The 19494-nt window shown below is 35.1% G+C and overlaps 1 protein-coding gene across 12 annotated transcripts in view; it reads right to left on the bottom strand.

Annotated features, from left to right (window-relative positions):
• Positions 1 to 19494, bottom strand: part of PPFIBP1 (PPFIB scaffold protein 1) — a 300273-nt gene that overhangs the window by 39597 nt on the left and 241182 nt on the right. For 2 of the 12 annotated variants that reach the window (XM_077170388.1, XM_077170392.1), the window contains exons 5-13: positions 15672 to 15758; positions 14514 to 14627; positions 13539 to 13670; positions 9615 to 9707; positions 9204 to 9296; positions 7814 to 7928; positions 6112 to 6144; positions 4541 to 4602; positions 772 to 856 (exon numbers count right to left, since the gene is read on the bottom strand). In XM_077170388.1, coding sequence (XP_077026503.1) covers positions 772 to 856; positions 4541 to 4602; positions 6112 to 6144; positions 7814 to 7928; positions 9204 to 9296; positions 9615 to 9707; positions 13539 to 13670; positions 14514 to 14627; positions 15672 to 15758 — 814 coding nt within the window. The remainder of the gene's footprint in view (positions 1 to 771; positions 857 to 4540; positions 4603 to 6111; positions 6145 to 7813; positions 7929 to 9203; positions 9297 to 9614; positions 9708 to 13538; positions 13671 to 14513; positions 14628 to 15671; positions 15759 to 19494) is intronic. The other 10 variants (XM_077170395.1, XM_077170399.1, XM_077170396.1 and 7 more) reach the window with 7 other exon arrangements.

Genomic DNA, 19494 nt, shown 5'->3' with positions numbered 1-19494 from the left:
TTGGATGTCTTACAGGAGTTTTGAACTTAACATGTCCAAAGCTGAACTCAATTCCCCTTAACCACTCCAATCCAATGTTCTAGTCTCTTCCTCGTTTTGGTAAATGGAACCATCATCTGTCCAGGAGCTTTAGTAGAAAATGTCTATCTTTGTTGATTCTTTCCTCTTTTTCACTTTTCTCATCTATCACCAAAATATACTACTAGTTAGTACTACCATATTTTTTCACTTGAATAGTGCAAAAGTCTCCTGACTTGTTTCCCCTGCTTCCAATATTGGCCCCTCTCTTTTATGGTCCATTTGCTACACAGATCATGTTGCTGCCCTGTTAGAATCCAGTAGATCCCTCTGCGCTTAGAACAAGAACCAAACTCTTCACCCTTAGATGACCCAGCTGCTGTTCACCTCTACTATCTCAACTCATCTCATTCTCTGCTTTGCTCACTACCTTCCAGCCACAATGATCTTCTTTTACTTCCTAAACATGCCAAGTTTTTCCCTTCCCCCAACCCCAGTCCCTTTGCATGTGCTGTTGTTCTCTGTCTCAGGAATACTATATAATCAGCTTCTTCAAGAGGCTATCCCTGGCCAACCAAATTATAATACACTGTCATCATGTACACTGTCTGGCAGTTAACAGTTGCCCAATAAATATTCTTGAATTAATGAATAAACTATCTAATCTGAGACAATGGATACAATACATGAAAGAATTTGAGGTTTAATGTATAAGTTCATAGCCACTTAAAACCAAGTAGAGCTACACTCTACCTTTTTTACCTTGAGCCAGTATGACTGTGTCTTGCATTTTCTTGTATCTGCTCAGGCACTGTCGAAGATCTTCTATTTTCCGATCCTATTAATAAAATAAATTATCATTTTTTAATTCTATGATTTTAAGACGGTAAAAGTAATTGTGACACAAAGAATAAGTAGACATAAATTATTTACATTTTTCAATGAGGACATTCTAAACTTTAGTAATATGGTAATATCTAGAATATTTTTCCTACATACATCAGAGATATATAAAAAGTACCTCTAAAATTAGAGCTCCTATCCTTCAGCTGCCATCTTTAAAAAACAAAAACAAAACAAAGTAATAAGATACAAAATGAAAACAACAGCTTTAATTGCTCTCTTCTCTAACTTCACTTAGAAGAGTCTTGAAAGGATGTTCTATTATTATCTACATTCTTCACTTTATCAGCTATCACTAATCAACATCTGGCCTTTCCCATCTCAAGACACTCCACCAAAGTTGCTTTGACCATTAGTAATTAGTGACTTCTCATTCTTTTTCTAATTTGATATCTATATGACACTTGACTGATCCCACTCTTTCCTTCTTTCACTTCTCTTTCTACTCTTTCTTTTCTTCTATTCTGATGTCTTAATCCTTTGACCAGATAGATTTTCTACTTCCACTATCTTCCCAATAGGGGCCGTTAAATGTTAGTGCTTCAAGGTTTTGTCCTTCTTTTCTTCTTCTTTTCCCAAGTGTTCAAATGTGGCAGATTATAAAATATGCTCACCACCCCCCACCCCTGCTCCTCCTAAGCTGTTTCTGGGCTTGGCCAAGTGACTTGCTTTGGGCAATAAGACATCAACAAATGAGATCCAAACAAAGTTTTGAAAAGTATTTGCTTGTCCTTTCTTGCTGCTCTCAGGAACACAGACACCATGATGTGAAGTCCAGACTAGTCGACTGGAGGATGAGATACCATGCGGAGAAGAGATGAATCATTCCAGATGGGGCCAACCTACACCAGTCTGTCAATCACAGACATGTGAGTGAGCCCATCCTACTCCATCCAAGTCCATTCAGCCCCAGCACAGTTGCCAGCTGACTCGAAATCAGCCAATTCAGCCAAGGCCAGATTAACTACCCAATCAATCCACAGAAGTATGAGAAATAATAAATGTGGTTTGTCACAGAGAAAAAGCTGAGTCTTCAAATATAGCTTAATTCAATCTTCAATCCTTTATTTTCCTAAAATTGATGAGGTTTACTCCATACCAATCTAGAATTTACATTAGTCCTAGACTGAGATTCAATTCCCAAGTTCCTATGAGAAATCTTTTAAGTGTCCAATGAGACATGACAATAAATTTAAGATTAACTCATTATTTCTACCCAATATTTGAGTGTGTCTACTTGACACTCAACCCTTAATTCTGTCAAGGATACCCTTATTCACCCAGTTGCCCAAACCAGAAAATTACTCTCACTGCACCAATTTGAAGAAATCAGTAAATCTTTTCAACACCTAAATTTCTCTAAAATCTTTTTCCTCCTTGCTACCTCACTGCCATTGACTTACTTCAAATCTGTTCATTCCCATCCTACCCTCGAACTATTTTAGCAGCCTCTTAATTGTTCTGTCTTCACTCTTACACCTTTATTCTTGCCTGTCTTCTGCCCCCCAGAGTTAGCATTTTAAAATGGCAATTATGTAATTGTCCAAGGTCTACAAACTAACACTCCAACTCATTAGACCACCATACAAGACCTCCTGCCATTCAACTGCAGGTCTTTTGTCAGTCAAAGCCTCAAAGAGCACTGGGCTGTTTCAAGTCTTGGTTATGAGATAAGTTTTGACTTATAGATCATTTGCTTAGAAGCTTTGATTTTCCGAATTGGCAACTCCTGTGCTTTCTCAGAATTTGCTCAAATTTCCCCTATGAAGCCTTTTGCAACCCCAAGAAAGTCATGTCAGTTTTGGTGATTATCAAGGGAGAAATATTAAAACAAAATCATTATCAGTGATTTCTTTCTTTTTTTTTTTTTTTTACATGGGCAGGCACCGGGAATCAAACCTGGGTCTCTGGCAAGAACTCTGCCTGCTAAGCCACCATGGCCCACCCAGTAACTTCTTTTTAATAAAACTATGATGGTTGTGGTGATGAATGCACAACTATGTGATGATACTGTAAACTGTTGACTGTATACTTTGGATGGCTTCTATGGTGTGTGCATATATCCCCATAAGATTGCATTAAAGAAAAAAAAAACTGTGGTGAGCAGCTTACTAATTACTTTTTTTCAATAGCACAGAAGACTAACAAAAAGAAACCTATATATAATGGGGGTAGGAATGATGGGAGGGGATGAAAATGAGTTTATTTCCAAGGAAGAAAGAGCAAATACAGACAGTGAAAAGAAAAAATAAATTAAAAATAAAGATATAAGAAAAACAGACCTGGCAAGAATTGGAGAAAGAAATGCATGAGAGAAAAAGATCAAACCAAAGTTCTTTGGCACTTTGTTGATTTATACTTCCTTGAAATTATTCTTTTCTTGAGAAAATTCTTCCTTTTCTTTCCATTTATTAAGGGACAAAAGGGGAGAACAATTCTGACAATATTTTACTGAACCCTATTCTTGCTACCTGCTGGTCAGATAAGCCATGAGGAACCATGGTACCTTATCTGGCATGGTGTCTTGGAGTTATAAACTCAGAAAAACAGGCTCTTAATCTTAATCCATTTCTGTCAGTGTGAAACATTGTAAATAGGACATTTTGATGAGGCTTCTTCAGGTAAGGTGTGGCCCAACTGAATCAGGATGGCTCTTAATCCTATTACTGTGGTCCTTTTAAGCAAAGTCAGATGGAGAAAGAAGCCATGGGAAGTAGCCAGAAGCTGGGAGTCAATGGAACACAGAAGAGAAAGGAGACACTGCCATGTGCATTGCCATGTGACAGAAAAGCCAAGGAATCCCAAAGATTGCTGGCCAGCCAGAAGACACTGACTTTGGAAGGAAGCAATCCTTCTAACCTCAGAAACCATGTGCTAATACATTCCTATGATTAAGCCAACCCATTTTATGGCATTTGTTTTAGCAGCCAGAAAACTAAAACAGTAGAGTTAAGGCATCCTTATCCTTAAGCAAGATAAAATACCCTACATGAGTAAGGAGAACTAACAATCTGCATCTTCTTCCCCAACTAGGGGAAAACAACCCCTGGAGACTTTGGTATTAGATCAAAGTAGTTAACAAAGCCCAGGCCAATTCTTGATTTCATGGTTTTCATGCTTCTGCTTTCTGGTATCTCACTTCTTGGGAGAGCAGAGATAACAGTGTGACAGAAATAATATGTACATGCAAGAAGAAAATCAACATGACCATTAAGCTAAAGTTGTTATGGGCTATCTTCTACAGAGTTCACATATAATCCCAGAATTTCCAGTAACCACAGAAAGGATGTACTTGGAATATATCCTTTTACTCTTCTGTTTCCTGACTGTACAGAAATTATCTGATAGCTTGACCATTTTCCAAATTCACAGGGGTTGGGAGGGGTTCTCAGGTTAAGAGGTAGAGCCAGTACAATGTCCCCCATCCCTAGGTACAAAGTCACAATTACAAATATCACCACTGAGAGCAGGCACACCTGGGTAGAGAAAGGTTTCCCTTTAATATCAGTGGTGTTTGAAGTATGTTCCTTCAAACTGGGATGTCTCCAGAAAATAGAATGGAATGACCAAAATGGTGTTATAAAACATCCAAATAAATATTTAGATTTCTTTTGGATACCTTCTCTTCATTCGCTGCCATCAAAGACTCCACAGCTTTTTTCATTTTTTGTACTTCAATATCTGAAAATAATACAACATCAAATGAGAAATCAGCTTAGTTAGCAGGTATGACAATGATGAGAAGCTACTTACTCTTCAGATGGAAATGCTTTTTAAGGTGAAGATGTTAATGATTTATTTTGTTTTATTTAACACACATTCTCTTCTAAGGAAAATCTGAAAAATGAATAGCTTCTAGCTCACCTAAACAGTCATCATTCCAGAAAGAAAACAGTAAAAGTATGTGAGAGTTAACTACCCTCTCAAAGCAACAATAAAATCCTCATGGGAAAATTTGAAAGCTATAATAATAAAAACATGAAGGTTGTTTTTTTTTAGAAACCTATGAAATAGTGGACGAAAGCAGTGAATGGTGTACTTAATGACAAAGGCAGAGGAAATGATATTCAATTATAACAAGATGGAGGCACAAGTGAGAAGCCTGATGAGATACGACATATATATGAGTAGTCATGCTAAGAAGCTGGTTGTAGCTTCCATACAGAAGGATAATGGGCACTTTGCTTCATCTATAAACTTCATTTCCAATACTATTTCAGAATAGATTTTTAGACAGAAAAGCCAAAGAAAGCTAAATGTGACTTTCCTTCAAATGTGAAATTCAAATACAAAAGCAAATATTTTAAAGATGAAAAGTCACCCCAAATTAAAAAACCAAAACAGAAAAAAATTTCAGCCATGGCTTCTTGCTTCTGAGAAAAGTTACTATTTTAGATAAGTTTTTAGATTCTTTTTTTCTTTTTTTTTTTACATGGGCAGGCTCCAGGAATTGAGCAGGTCAATGCAGGTCTCCAGCATGGCAGGCAGACAAGAACTCTGCCACTGAACCACTATTGCACTACCCTACTTTAGACATGTTTTTAAAACAGTGATACATCATTCAGCAAATAAGATTTTTGATTAAAGTATATTCTATAGGACTAGACTCCTTCCCTGCCCCCCCCCCCTTTTTTAAGGCATATTGCCCTTAATTTAAGGATTCATTGTCCAGGGGGAAGATCCCTTATCAAGGATTTATCTTTAAGTTGCATTACAGTAACTATTCCAGTCTCCATTAATCGGCCTAGATACAATTGCTTGTGTAAGATCAAGAGGTAGCAAGCCTCCATCATAAACCTCAGCAGAACAGTGGGATTCAAAATATTAAAAAGCAAAAGCAAAAGCAAAGCTCAAAACTGATCTTTCAACGTTGGCAAACCTTAAGAACAGTGGGTTTTCATAGGGACATAAGCTTTATTTTCTCTGACCCTGTACCACCTGGATTACAGGGAAATTTTTTTCTCATCGCCACCACCCTGGAGCAAAAGGGTGGAATTAGACAAAATCAGCAAAACAAGCTTTTATCCTTGTTTTTACTCTTTGTTTCTCCTCAGCTTTATATACTCTGAAGAAATGGAAGGCTTATTGATGAAGCAACTTTACATCTTTGGTGACAAATGTTTTAAAACACATGCAAAGAACAGTCCAAGTAGCACTTTTGATTAATGTAAAGGCTGACAGAAACCTTACTTTTCTCTTTGAGCTTCTTTTTAAAATTTTCATCTGTGCAGGAAAATCCATCGAATTGGAAGTTAGCATACATCATAACAATACGCACTTTAAATGCAGTACTACTTAGCTCCATTTGCATATGACATATATAACAATCTAATAGTAAGCACTATTTTGTCACATTAGGACTGGTACTACAATAAATAATGCTCTGTGTGAGGTGAGAAAGAGACTCCTACAAAATTAATCAGAAGACCTGAATCCTATCACTTTAACTTTTTGAATCTTGATTTTCTCATATTCATATTAGGCCTGTGGACGACAAGAGCATCTTACGTTATACATGGTTTGAAAAAAAAAAAAACTGATTGGAGTTGCTCTCTTGATTTTTCACATTTCTATCACAGTCCAGTACATGGTCTTCCTGTACATGACTAGACAATGGCTTATGCCACATTCACCTCACCACTCAAGTTCAACAATGCTGAAATAAATGTTCCAGAGTTCACTTATGATATAGTTAGATGCTGTGGTAACATCAGATTGCCATGAAGTTTCCAAATGCTTGCCCTTGATCCCTGTATTTACCTGTGTGTGCACAGAAGCAAACAATTCACAGACTAGTACCAGTCCTCAGCCAGACTCAGGGCAACTAGCATATCCTCTAGTGCCTAAGTCCTGTGATTCCACTTTATTCTTAAAACCCTAAGAACATGACCTGTTTCTGACTGTCCTTTGAGAATACACACTTCTACACATGCCAAAATACAAGCAAAAGAATCCATGTTCCTCAATGAATTGAGGTTCAATCAAAAGGAAGTCATGGCACCTACAGATATATAATCGTATAATAGAATCAAGACTTCAGTGATAATCTAATTCAAATCCCTCATTGTGCAGACAATGTTACTCATTTTCACATAAAAAAATATCAAAGCTACACTATAAGGAATTTATTCGGTTTTGGCAAAAGTTGCTTTGGTATCTTACAGTGCTACAATTGTCATTTAGAATCACAAGGAAAGGTTAAATCCTATGTAGTGTTATCAAATGTCATATGTATTACATTTCCAAATGTCATTTATTAAACACATTTCCTTTAAGCTATTTTCTATCACGAATAGCTTACATTATTAAAATAATGCCAATACAATATTTAGAACATCTTAGAACATGAAAAATGTTTGGGATAAATTTGTATATTTTTCTAAAAACAAAATTAGCCTATTTTTGCTTTCTAGGTAGCTCCATGGTATGAAATTTTCACTGAAGTTTCAAAGACAGAGAGCCATGTACACCTTACTTTTCTCAACAGAGCAGGATAGGTTTCTTTATCTCTTACTTTGTGTGGTCTCAAGATCAGTTCAGAGGGAAACAATTATGGAACACAGTAATATTTTTCGTTCTTTTTTTGAAACCTCCTTTAGTGCAACTTGGACAGGTATATTCAATTAGTAAATTCAATTAATTTACTAATCTACAATGAACACACAAAAAATTACATAACTCCCCTTCTCCAGCTGATGATGGGAAATTTAATAGATTCCCAACCACAACAAATGGTCGCAGAGGATCCCCTGTGGACCTGGGCCTGGGGGCTTCTGCTACTCTTTCCTTTCTTGGTGTTAAAAAATTACACATTGATTACCAACAGATTCTTTGATAGATTGCTGAGGTTTATGACAAAATAAGATAAATATTAAATATATATATTTTTTACCTCTATCAAGAATCTCAATGCTTTCTCCTTTCATCTTGCAAACCAATTTATCTTGTAGCCTTTTTACTTCAGATTCCTTCTCTTCCAGTTTTTCTTTTAAAGATGTCAGTTCTTCCTACAAATTATAAATTAGTTTGAAAATAGCAAATTGTGACTAAAAGAGAATATTTTTCAAATCAATAATTAATTCTTGTGAACGAAACAATAATTTACAAGAATTTAGACACAAATGTCAGAAATCAAACAATGGCAACAATAAGTAAGAAGCAGGATAACAAAAGTCCAATTTTTAATAATTATGATTAATCCTGTCAAGTTTCTTTATGACCAAATTATAAAGTAATATTTTAAAGTGTAATTAAAGATAGTGTTCCTCTAAGGATTGAATCTTTTGTCAAATGAAAAAATCTGATCAAGTTAATCATTAAAGTTCATCAAATAAAAAGCTTAGTGTCATAATAGCAAAATACAAATTTATTAATATATGTAAATATTTGTTTGATGTTCATTCATCATTTCAAGATGGCACACATGCTCCTTGGACAAGCATAGAGTTTAATTAGTGGGTAAATTAGCAGGTCAAGAATGACTTGAGCCAAATCGGGGAACTAAATAATCTACCATCATAAATAAAAACTCAGTCTCCTATAACAACAGGAGAAAATACATTTAGAAATCAAATTTTTACGTTCTACATCATTTTTCAGAGTCATTTTAGTAAAGAAACTTTAGTAAGTTTCAGCAAATTTAAGTTTATGACAGAAAATAGAGCTATGAACGTAACTATATTTGATAACACATTTTATTTTCAATCTCTAAAGATCTGTATTACTTTTAGTAGTATTAGAAGGCATAGCTCTCCAAACACCTAGTAAGCTGGTCTTATAGTTTTCGTTTATTCTTATGGCAGAAGTACACACCAAGTGCAAGAAATTTTCAGTAAAACTGGCAAGAAGTATAGCCCTATTCTCACTGCACTGCTTCTAAGCAATAGTTTCTATTCCCTGCCATGATATAGTTAATTGCTATATACATGTACCTCCAAGAATGTTCTGAAGGAGGAAAGTCTCTCTACTGTTGTATGAAACTGAACTGTTTCACAGGTGAACTCCTACAGTTACTTTATCACGCTTGGGTCTCAGATGTCTAAGACAATTAGACGATTTTTGACTTACTTATCATATTATAAAAATTTTCACTGATTTTTTCGTATGTTTCTGGAAACAGTATTAGGGATCATACTGTCCCTTACATCAGCTTTAAACACATTTTTAATAAACAGGTGACACACACACAAAATGAATGCACACACTACTAAAAACACCATCACAGCAAAACGATACAAGCCAGAGCAACAGGCACAGGCCCCATTACCCACGGTCTACCACACCTTTAGTGACTCCCATTTTTGTTCCATCCGCTGCTTTTCATACTGCATCTGACCCACCTTGATTTTCATGCTAGAAAGCTTGGCCATTAAAGACTGGCAGATGGGGAGTGAAAGAAAAGTATAGATAGAAAAAGACAAGCTAAATAACCAAGAATATAGTATCAGTTCATAAGAGAGGTTATTAGACAATCAGAGAAATGACAAGTTATATTTTGTCAGATTAGTTAAGCCCTGGTTTTGATCCAGAAGCATAGCATATAAATTCAAGAAGCTTGGGGAAACACTTCATCCACTTTTCAAATATATTCTTTATTCTATACTAAGTAGAAACTATATTTTACTTATATTACTGATCATAGATAAGTAATGAAGCCATTTGTTTACATTTTTCTTACCAGTGAGAAAACTTACTTTGGTTGATTTTAGCTTTTTCTCATATTGAAGTCTTTCACTGTCCATTTCACTGACTTTCAACCTCAAATCACTGATCTCTTGCATTAGCCCCTGTCCAAAAGGAAAACATGGAAATACACTTGGAAAACAGTAACAATCATTTATTCTGAAATAGCAGCTTGGAAGTCTTAAGAAGTCGACAGCTTCTAGAACTAAAATTGTATTAATCAGATCACACAATTGGAAATAAATGTTATCTCCTTAAGAACCATATCATCCTTCCATTTTAAACCACTGCTTTAGTCACAGCGGAGTTGCCAAGAAAACAAACAAACACCCCCCCCCCCCAATTTAAAGCATTTAAACCCACTGCTTTAAATCTTTAATACCTGTGCCTTATTTAAAGTAATGGGATAATAAAAATAAAAGGAGGCTGTAATTTTGATTAAGAAAGGTAACTAAGTACTTGTTCTCATTTGTCATAAAAATGACTAAATGAACTGTCATAAAATAAACCACAGAAATTTTCTTTAGTAAAGCCATTTGCTTTTATTGCTTTTTCAGGCATATATGGATATTTATAAAAATACATTTTTTATAATTTCTTCCTTTGTCTACAAAAACACATTGTTCAACCTAATCTGAGTGAATTGAATAAAATTTAAATCCTTTAAACCAAGGATTCTTAACTTGAAGGTGGATGAGGGTCCTATAGTAAACAAATATATATTCAGTATCATAATACTATATTTTGAAAATTAAAATGAAAGCAATTTTGATAATAAAATAAAATTGGACCACTTTTCTACCACTATGCTTTAAAAAAATTGATTTGCTATTTAAATTTGACCAAATATTCTAATAAATAGTGGTATATTTTTGTCTAGAGCCCCAGGAATAGGAATAGGAAATTAGAATGCTAAATAATACCAATTCCTCCAAAAGAAAAATTCATCTGTGGAGATTTCTTTTACCAGAATCGATGAAGGCCCCTTAATGTGTTTATGCTCTTCTCTTTTACAAGGCAAATTTGTAGACTACAAAACAGAATTATACAAGAGTGCCATAAAAAGCAAACAGAATGATGTTATACAAAAAATACTTTGTCCATTAGAGATTATTTTAAATTTCCAAGTATGATGATTGCAACTCACAAAGCCTAGAAAAAGGAACACTACAAAGAAATACATTTCTTAGAAAACCCAAAGGCTTTTAAGTTGTGGTCCCTTGTTCAATGAGGGAAAATATTAATTCTTACCTGGCATTATTATATAATAATTGCTCAATAATCATACAATGGTTCAATAAGAGGCAATCTTTTTTCTCCCATTTATAGATGACGTAGACAACTGTTCAACATAATTTAAACGCAGAATTCGAACTGAAGGAAAAAACTTAGTTTCTCCAATTTGTTGAAAATAATCATCTTTGTATACTGAGTCTGTTAGTGATCTTTCCTTAACTCTGTCATCACATATATATTTTCCCACCTTCTCACTGTTAAGGAGTAGCCATTGTTGTGTTTTACTTCCTTTAGAAACAGTGATATTTCACAAACAAGAATAATTGAAGAATATGGAATTATACAATGGAATAACTTTTCTATTTAAAAACCAAAATGAAACAAAGCTATCCAGTTATAGTTTGTGGCAACATTTTAAATAGGGATCCAAATCTACAACCTGAAGGAAATTCTATCTTCCCATGATAGCTCAAGGGACTAAATCTGGAATTAGCTCCTTAATGTGAAACTTAAAAAAATGGGATACAAATTATTTAAGTTACTCTCTTATCAAAAGTTCAGTCATTTTAAAAAAAGAAAATCCCTGTTATCTTTCCCTTTTTCCTTTCAGAATTTTTCGGATTCCCATAGTAACCCAATTTTGGACACCTGTGCTCTTGGCCAGAAGAGGGCAGTGTTGAATGATGCTAACCACTTCCCATCAGCAATTCCTAGAACAAGGAAGTCCTGAATTCCCAAAGTTTAAAGACTTTACACCCCAATCTCGGAAATGCGTATATTTCTTTCCTACTCCAATATTTTCTTGGAAATTAATTCCAAATAATCTAAAATTCTAAGACAATTAAAAGATTTTAGGTTCATGAAATGGTCAGGAGCCCATTTTACTTTTAGTAAGGATCGAAAATTGAAAATAAGTATATTCAATTAGATTTTAATTTTGAAGACTATTTTCATACATATGATTACAAAGTTCATTAACAATTTTATAATCTCTGGGTATGTACACACTACCTTTTACCAACAGTGTTGAATATTTATTAGAAAACTGTCAGAGGCTGAGTTTACTTGAAGTTTGATTAAAGGTCACTATGCGTATGATTGAAATACAAGAGTGAAGTAAGGAAGCCCTGGCGAAAAAACTGAAGTTTAAATGAAATAGAGACTAAGTCAAAGGACGTAAATATTGCTCTGAGGTCTTACACAAATCCTAAAATATTTAGTGCAATTTAGTCCTATTCGTAAATTAACATCTTGTATCCATTTTAACAGCAGTCATAAAGGTTAAGGCTTCCTCTAAACTTTGCTACATAATGCAAAAGACTACTTCTTGATCCCCATACAGTGTAATTTCTTTCCCAGCAGCAGAGCCAGCTCCCCTACCTTGCTTTCCATTCGTTGACTGAGTTTTGCTATCATCATATGCAGTGACTGTGGGGTCAAGGAATGCCACAAGGAGGAAAAAGAACAGATTTTGAAAAAAAAGCACAGAGGCAAGAATTTTAAAGAAATTGGACAACTTTCTAACCATTCTTTTGGAAAGCTAAATAGCTTTTAAAACACCAATCCTCATCAAGTGATCCCTAAAGGGAATTGAAAAAGAACTTTAAGATTAAAGCATGAATCAAGTTAGGGATTTCCTTCTGCTACAGAGGAAGCAAGACATACACCAAGATTTCCATTATAATTGGATCTTTGACAGAAAATTTAATTTTGAAAATAGCAATGTGGTATACCTCAATATCTTCAAATCTACGAAGGACTTTTATACAGTGGACAACATAAGTAAAGTATCTGATATCATGATAGCATATAGTTGACATACAATAAATGTTTGAAAGGAAGACAGAGGTGAAAAATAATAAATGATCTCTTCTCCTCTTTGCTTCTTGGTAGCCATTTTCTGATATACTATAATACCTCTTCATAGAGCCCTAACTAAGGAAATAAAATAACAGAGAAAAGGAGGGGAGATTTTCCTTTGGAGTGAAGAAATTTCTGTAGCTCTTTATGTTTTATTTCAAATGAACAGATTTCAAGTGGATAAATTCTCTCTACTAACAACAAATGAACAAACAAGACCTGAATTAAAAATAAAATAGGGAGAATAAACAATTAAGCTTGCTTAGTCACTAAACTGAGTATGTCAAGTTGTAGAATCTATCATAAACTTCACAAAAGTATAGGGAGCCTTATTTATTTGTAATGACTTATGTATGGAATAGTCCAAAAGTAGAAGGTCAAATTACATGACCTCTAAAAAGTTCTGAGGTTATATAATTAGATAATGTAAGTATATTCTCTATACACATAAAAATCTACCTATTATACATTAAATAATCAGTTTACCTAAATAAGAACTATTAGTAAAATCATTCACTTAAACACATCATTTACAAAATTAGGAAAAAGGGTATACATGGAAGAATGAATAAAAAGACAGATGACAGACAGATGGAGACAGTAGGATTTCCAAATATCCTCAAGTCAAAAGTATTTCTTATGGCTGATGAAAGAATTAAGTCTCAGTATAAAAATCACTATTGACATCTAGTGATAAAAAGTTGATGTAATTAAGGTTTATTCTTAAAAGCATGGATGCAGGCATATAGTAATTAATTGCCCCTCTTCATAGCTCTGAAGATTTTCAGTTTTTCTCTAGGAATGTGTGTATGCCTTGTATATGAGATACAGTCACTTACCTCTGTGTCTCTGAACCTATCCTCATAATCCACTCTATCCTTCTCTACAGCAGTCAGTTTTAACTTCAAGTTAGATATTTCAGCCATCAGGTCCAATTTTTGAGTTTCTAAGGATGTCCTACTCAGAAGCTCCTATTAAGAATTTAAGAGATAGCATTTAAGAGTTGTTTTATTATAAACAGTCACATATGTCTCATTTATGATTGCAAAGTAGCAGCTATCAAGTGGAGGATTTGGTAGAGTAAAATTACTAAATATATACACTTAAAAATTATTTACTTTAGTTATCCTTTCAACAGATCTAAACACATGTCTATTTATTAGAGGAGACACATACAAACACACACATACACCCCCTATATATTTTTAAGTCTGATAATAACATTGATGATGATGATGATAATATTGTTTGTCATGTGTCAGGCACTACTCTGACATTTATTAAGGGGTTGAATCCTTGCAATCTCATAAGAGGGAGAAAATCTTATTATTTAACAGACGAGAAAGCTGAGAAACAGAGAAGTTAAGAAATAGCAAGTAAAAGGCAGAGTAGAAATTCAAAGCCGTGCAGTCTTGATCCAGTCTATAAACTATCTGATAGGGCCTCTCATATGAACACAATATGTGTGTGTGTACATTATGAGGTGTTTTTTTTCAGCAACAAAGTTCATATATGGTGTTCATCTTTTTTCTTAATCATAAAATTTATTCTCACGATTGAAAGTTAAGAAACCATATGAAAGTATAACAAAAATTAAAATTACCTACAATTCTATTACTATTTTATTCCAGATTCTAATTACATCAACACTTTATATTGCATGTTTTGTGACCCAACTATTCCAGATTTTTGCTTAAAATATGCCAGTCTAAGTGAATCACAAACTTTTACTGCTGTATCAGAGGTGACATATAAATGTGCTATGAAATAGTTTGACAAGGAAATTTCACCTTGGGGCCTGCTTCTGTACATACCTGCTGTAGCATTTCTTCTGTGGCATTCAACTTCTCTCTGTGTTCTTCAAGACAAAACTCCAAATCTCGAATCTTCTCTCCCTGAGCCTCTACCTGGTCTGTTAATACACTTACCTGTACTTAGAGGAAAATACTGCAGTGAGTTAAAAAGAATTTCGGATCCCATTGAGTACTTTATTTCTTTAACTGGAACAAAAACTGGAATAATCTTGCCACTCATTTGGTTATAAATAAAAAAATTTGAGAATTAATGAGAAGCTGGCTGTTTTTACATTCTTATTTATAATGTTTGTTTTTTTATCTAAAGAACTCCTGTCAATTTTGGACAATGTTACCACTGATTGGGATATGTACACTTTATAGGTAAAAACTATTTCAACTATTCATGGCACAGAGTGTATACATAAGTTATCGTTTTTTGAGGGAGAGAGACAGTATTGGAGGCTAAGAGAAGAAATGAAGCTAATGTTTGAAACAGAAAGTTATCAAGGACTGTTAAAATTTGATATTTCAAGAAGAATAAAGAAAGGAACCCAGGGGATTCAAATCTCATGAGTTCTTTCATGATCACATTGTTTACAAGCATCTGTTCAAATCCAAGCTGTAACTCATCACATACTAACAGTCCATGAGGAGACGCTGGGTTAGTTCTCCATTCTTGGTGTTTGTTGTAAATCATTTCAAGTTTTTCCCCCAAAGATCACCATCTCTAATAATAATTTAGTTCATTTAGCTCAAAATACCAAAGTAAAAATAATTGTTAAATATTTAAACAGACCTGCAAATTTAATTCCTATGCAGGACTCCATTCACAGTTGTGTTTTGTTTGGCCCACAGTATCATTTTTTAAAATGAAAAATTAAGTAAACATATACAAATCTGAATTTCTAATATATATGAAGAAATCGGATCAGGTGACATAATAGCTGTGTTCAGCTGGACCCAGTGAAGAGCTGAGGCAGATCAGGGGCTGCTCCCTCTAGATGGGTGTGCACCCTCCAGTTTCATCACAGCCCCCACAACAGGGATATTGTGTACAGCTGCACTTATTTCTGTTAGCAATGTGGCTTCTGTAAGCATCTGAATTTGTCAACCCAATTCACAATAAAGTCTTTGTAAGTATGTAAGAGGAAAGACCAATATTGAAAATTCACTTGCCTGAAGAACGAGGGATTCTTTATCATTTTCTAAACGTGCAAGCCTTTCTTGATATACATCTCCATTCCCAGGAAGGTGTCCATTTGTCTGAAAAAAAGATATAATATGGTAAGGCTGACCCACTTTAAAACTGATGAGTTGTGGGTAAATGATAATTGCAAATGCCTTTAATCCAAGGAACACGAATTGATTTCAGCCCAGCTGTCCCTGCCATTAACAGAAAATATGAGAATGCAATTTGCTTCATTTGCCTCAAAACATAAGACAGGCATGATAGGCAATTAAGAACATTTTCACCAAGCTCAACGATTTCTTATAGAGCAGGAAACAGATATTCTTCATTGACACAAAATGCACACCTAAAGCTTTGCAAGGGCATACTGGGGTGGAATACCCCCATTTCTCCAAATGCTCATTATCACTATTTGAGTGTGTAGACGCCATCCCCACCTCCTCAGAGTCCCACATTCAGGACTATCAATGCCCACCTTTAAAGGAAGACAGCAGGAACAACTTACACCACAGGCTTCTACCTCCTACTCAAGTCTCAAATCTTAGGGCAAGTCTTCCCCTCCTCTTTGAAGTTCTGAGCCTTTGAAGCCTTTGAAACACTCCTGTCCAGAATCACTTCCCCTGGTAGCACTCACAGCCGTGCTTATCAATGTTCTATCGCTTTCCATCTTGAATTCCTTAACTTCCTGTGGGTTTGCTTACTCACATAACATTGTGTGAAGCTCCTGGGCAGAGCCTGTATTGATATTCTCTTGTAACCTCCATAGCATCTGGCTCAGGGCTTTGCATATGTTGGTGCTAACTCCTTTCCCTCCCTTCCATCTTCCTTTTATCAGATTTGGCATATTTATGCATGGCATAAATGCCAAAGGAAGTACAGATTGGGAAAGGAAGGAGAGATTTTTTTTTTTAGCTGTCCCATATGTGCAAGTCATTAAGGAGACACATGAAAAGGCTTGGAGGGAACAGAAAACATAACATCATTTTGAAACACAGTATATATATATATATATGATGTATCTCTTACTATCTCATTTAAATAGTTCATAACCATACAATATATAATCTCAATTACATATTATAACTGAAATAAAAGTCAGCTGGAGGGTGGGCCATGGTGGCTCAGCAGGCAGAATTCTCGCCTGCCATGCCAGAGACCTGAGTTCGATTCCCAGTGCCTGCCCATGTGAAAAGAAAAAAAAATTTAAAAAAATACAGCCAGCTGGAATCCAAAGTGGTTAGATGGGGCCTTCCAGAGTTCAATTGAAAAAGCTGATAACACTTTGGATTTAGAACTGGAGAAAATACAAAATGTACATCCTTACTGCCCAGGGTATATCTCATGTGGCATCTATTATTTTTCCAGAATAAACTGGAATTATTTTTCTAGTTTTCTAATAAATGGTAAGTTTCCAGTATCAATTCTGGGGTTAACAAGTCATGTGTCTGGAAAAAAAATAGGACGGTGGGGAGGCTTTAAAGAAAAGAACATTTCAGGATGTGTCCTCTAAAATCTTAGATACACTTGATATATTTTCTAAGAAGCCACAAAAGAATCAGAAGCTGATTTAATAAGTGTGCAATGTGTATTCAGAGTGAATAAAAATTTTAACATTGGCTGCTTGAAAACATGCTTGCACTTTTACCACAGTATAATTCTGTCCATGAAGTGTGAGAATTAAGTTATAAAGCCCTATGAAAAGTCTGATGGAGTGGACTGGATGATTATCATCTCTGGGGACTACAATGAAAGGCATTTAAATAACTTCTTGAGGAAAGTTTTTTGGAAAAGAGCCAGGATGTATAATTAATGCTCCCAATCTAAAAACGTGCTGCACTTGGCCTCATACGGTTTTGAATTTCTCATTTTTATTATGAATATTAACAGGCATGTTTTAAAAACCCTACATGAGTCTTGTTTTATAAGCAGATACATTTCATTAGATAGAAAAAAGGGCAAAATTTGTCTTTCTTCCATTTGGAGGAAATTATAGCAAGATTAGCAGTGTTTCTCCTCAAGGTATTACATATGATATGGAAATGAGATGTTCCAAAAACAGTTCTTCAAAATTATTCTAAAATAAAGACAAATATTGAAAACCAACTAAAAATAAGCACACTCATGTTTTTCAACATTTCATTGATATTCGTAAGAGCTCTTAATGCTCAAGGGAAGTTCAGTATAATTACTTTTAAACACGAAAAATCACTACAGGAACATAAAGCAAAAGTTAAGAGCAATCAATGGAATAGTTACCGTGCTGGTTTGAAAGGATGTATGTACCCTAGAAAAGTCATGTTTTAACCAAAATCCCATTTCATAGAGGCAGAATAATCCCCATTCAATACTGTATGTAATTAGATCATCTCCCTGGAGATGTAACCCAATCAAGAGTGGTTGTTAAACTGAATTAGGAGAGATGTGTCTCCACCCATTTGGGTGGGTCTTGATTGGTTTACTGGAGACCTATAAAAGAGGAAACATTTTGGAGAATGAGAGAGATTCAGAGAGAGCAGAGCAGAATGACATAGCCATGAGAAGCAGAGTCCACCAGCCAGTGACCTTTGGAGATGAAGAAGGAAAATGCCTCCCAGGGAGCTTCACGAAAACAGGAAGCCAGGAGAAGAAGCTAGCAGATGATGCTGTGTTTCCCATGTGCCCTTCCAGATGAGAAAGGAACCCTGACCGTGTTCACTATGTACCTTTCCAGATGAGAGAGAAATTCTGACTGTGCTCACCAAGTGCCCTTCTACTTGACAGAGAAACCCTGAACTTCATCAGTCTTCTTGAATCAAGGTATATTTCCCTGGATGCCTTTGGACATTTCTATAGACTTGTTTTAACTGGGACATTTTCTTGGCCTTAGAACTGTAAACTAGTAACTTATTAAATTTCCCTTTTTAAAAGTCATTCTGTTTCTGGTATATTGCATTCCGGCAGCTAGCAAACTAGAATAGTTACATACTTTGAAAGCAGTGTTGACTTATCCAAGCAGGTAAAGTTCTGTTGAATTCAAACAGGCTTATTTATATTTCTGCCACTTTTGTTACTTTCTCTATTAAAAAACTATGGGAGATAGATCCCATCAGGCAAATGCCCTATCACTCCTATTCATTCTCCACATCCTGTGCTCTACCTGTAAGATCATCCAAAATTTCCCTGTACATGACATGCTTTCTCACAAATTAATTTTATTCCTTCTATATGTAATGTCTTCTCCAACACTTTCATTATCTGTTAATGTCCAGCTCCAATGTGGCTTGCAGTGTGACATCTTCCTTGAGTTAACTGTTTACTCATGTAACTGTTACAGTATCCAGATGCAATATCATTACAGCAGGTTAGTATTTGGTCACATACTCATCTCTTTCTCCCATAGACTGTGCATATTTTGTAAACAACTACCTTTGCATTTGTCACACAGTGCTAGCTAAATGAAAATTTAGTGCTAACTAAATAAAAGGTGAATGAATGTTTGATTCTAACCTGGCCTTCTTGCTCATATGAGTTTCATTCAGTTTTCTTCTGTAACCTAGTACACACTCCATGGTCAAATTTTAGATTTATTCCTTTTTCCTCAAGCCTATACTTCCTCTTCCTACCATGTTTAGAAGGTGATCATGGAGCTATCTCAAAGGACAATACTTGAGAACATCTTGCATGAACTACTGTACGTACTTTTTCAATGCAGTATCTTACATATTGCCTTTTACATCCTCCATCCCTTTCTTCGTACCAGCCTTGGGGGAACTGGGTCTAAACTTTTCTAAAAGCTCAGCATTCCATCTCTGCTTTGGAACCTATCACTTC

Source organism: Tamandua tetradactyla, chromosome 7 (assembly GCF_023851605.1).
Source record: "Tamandua tetradactyla isolate mTamTet1 chromosome 7, mTamTet1.pri, whole genome shotgun sequence".
NCBI classification, from domain to species: Eukaryota; Metazoa; Chordata; class Mammalia; order Pilosa; family Myrmecophagidae; genus Tamandua; species Tamandua tetradactyla.
The sequence above is the reverse complement of the archived record's forward strand: the minus strand, read 5'-3'. Positions and strand labels throughout refer to the sequence as shown.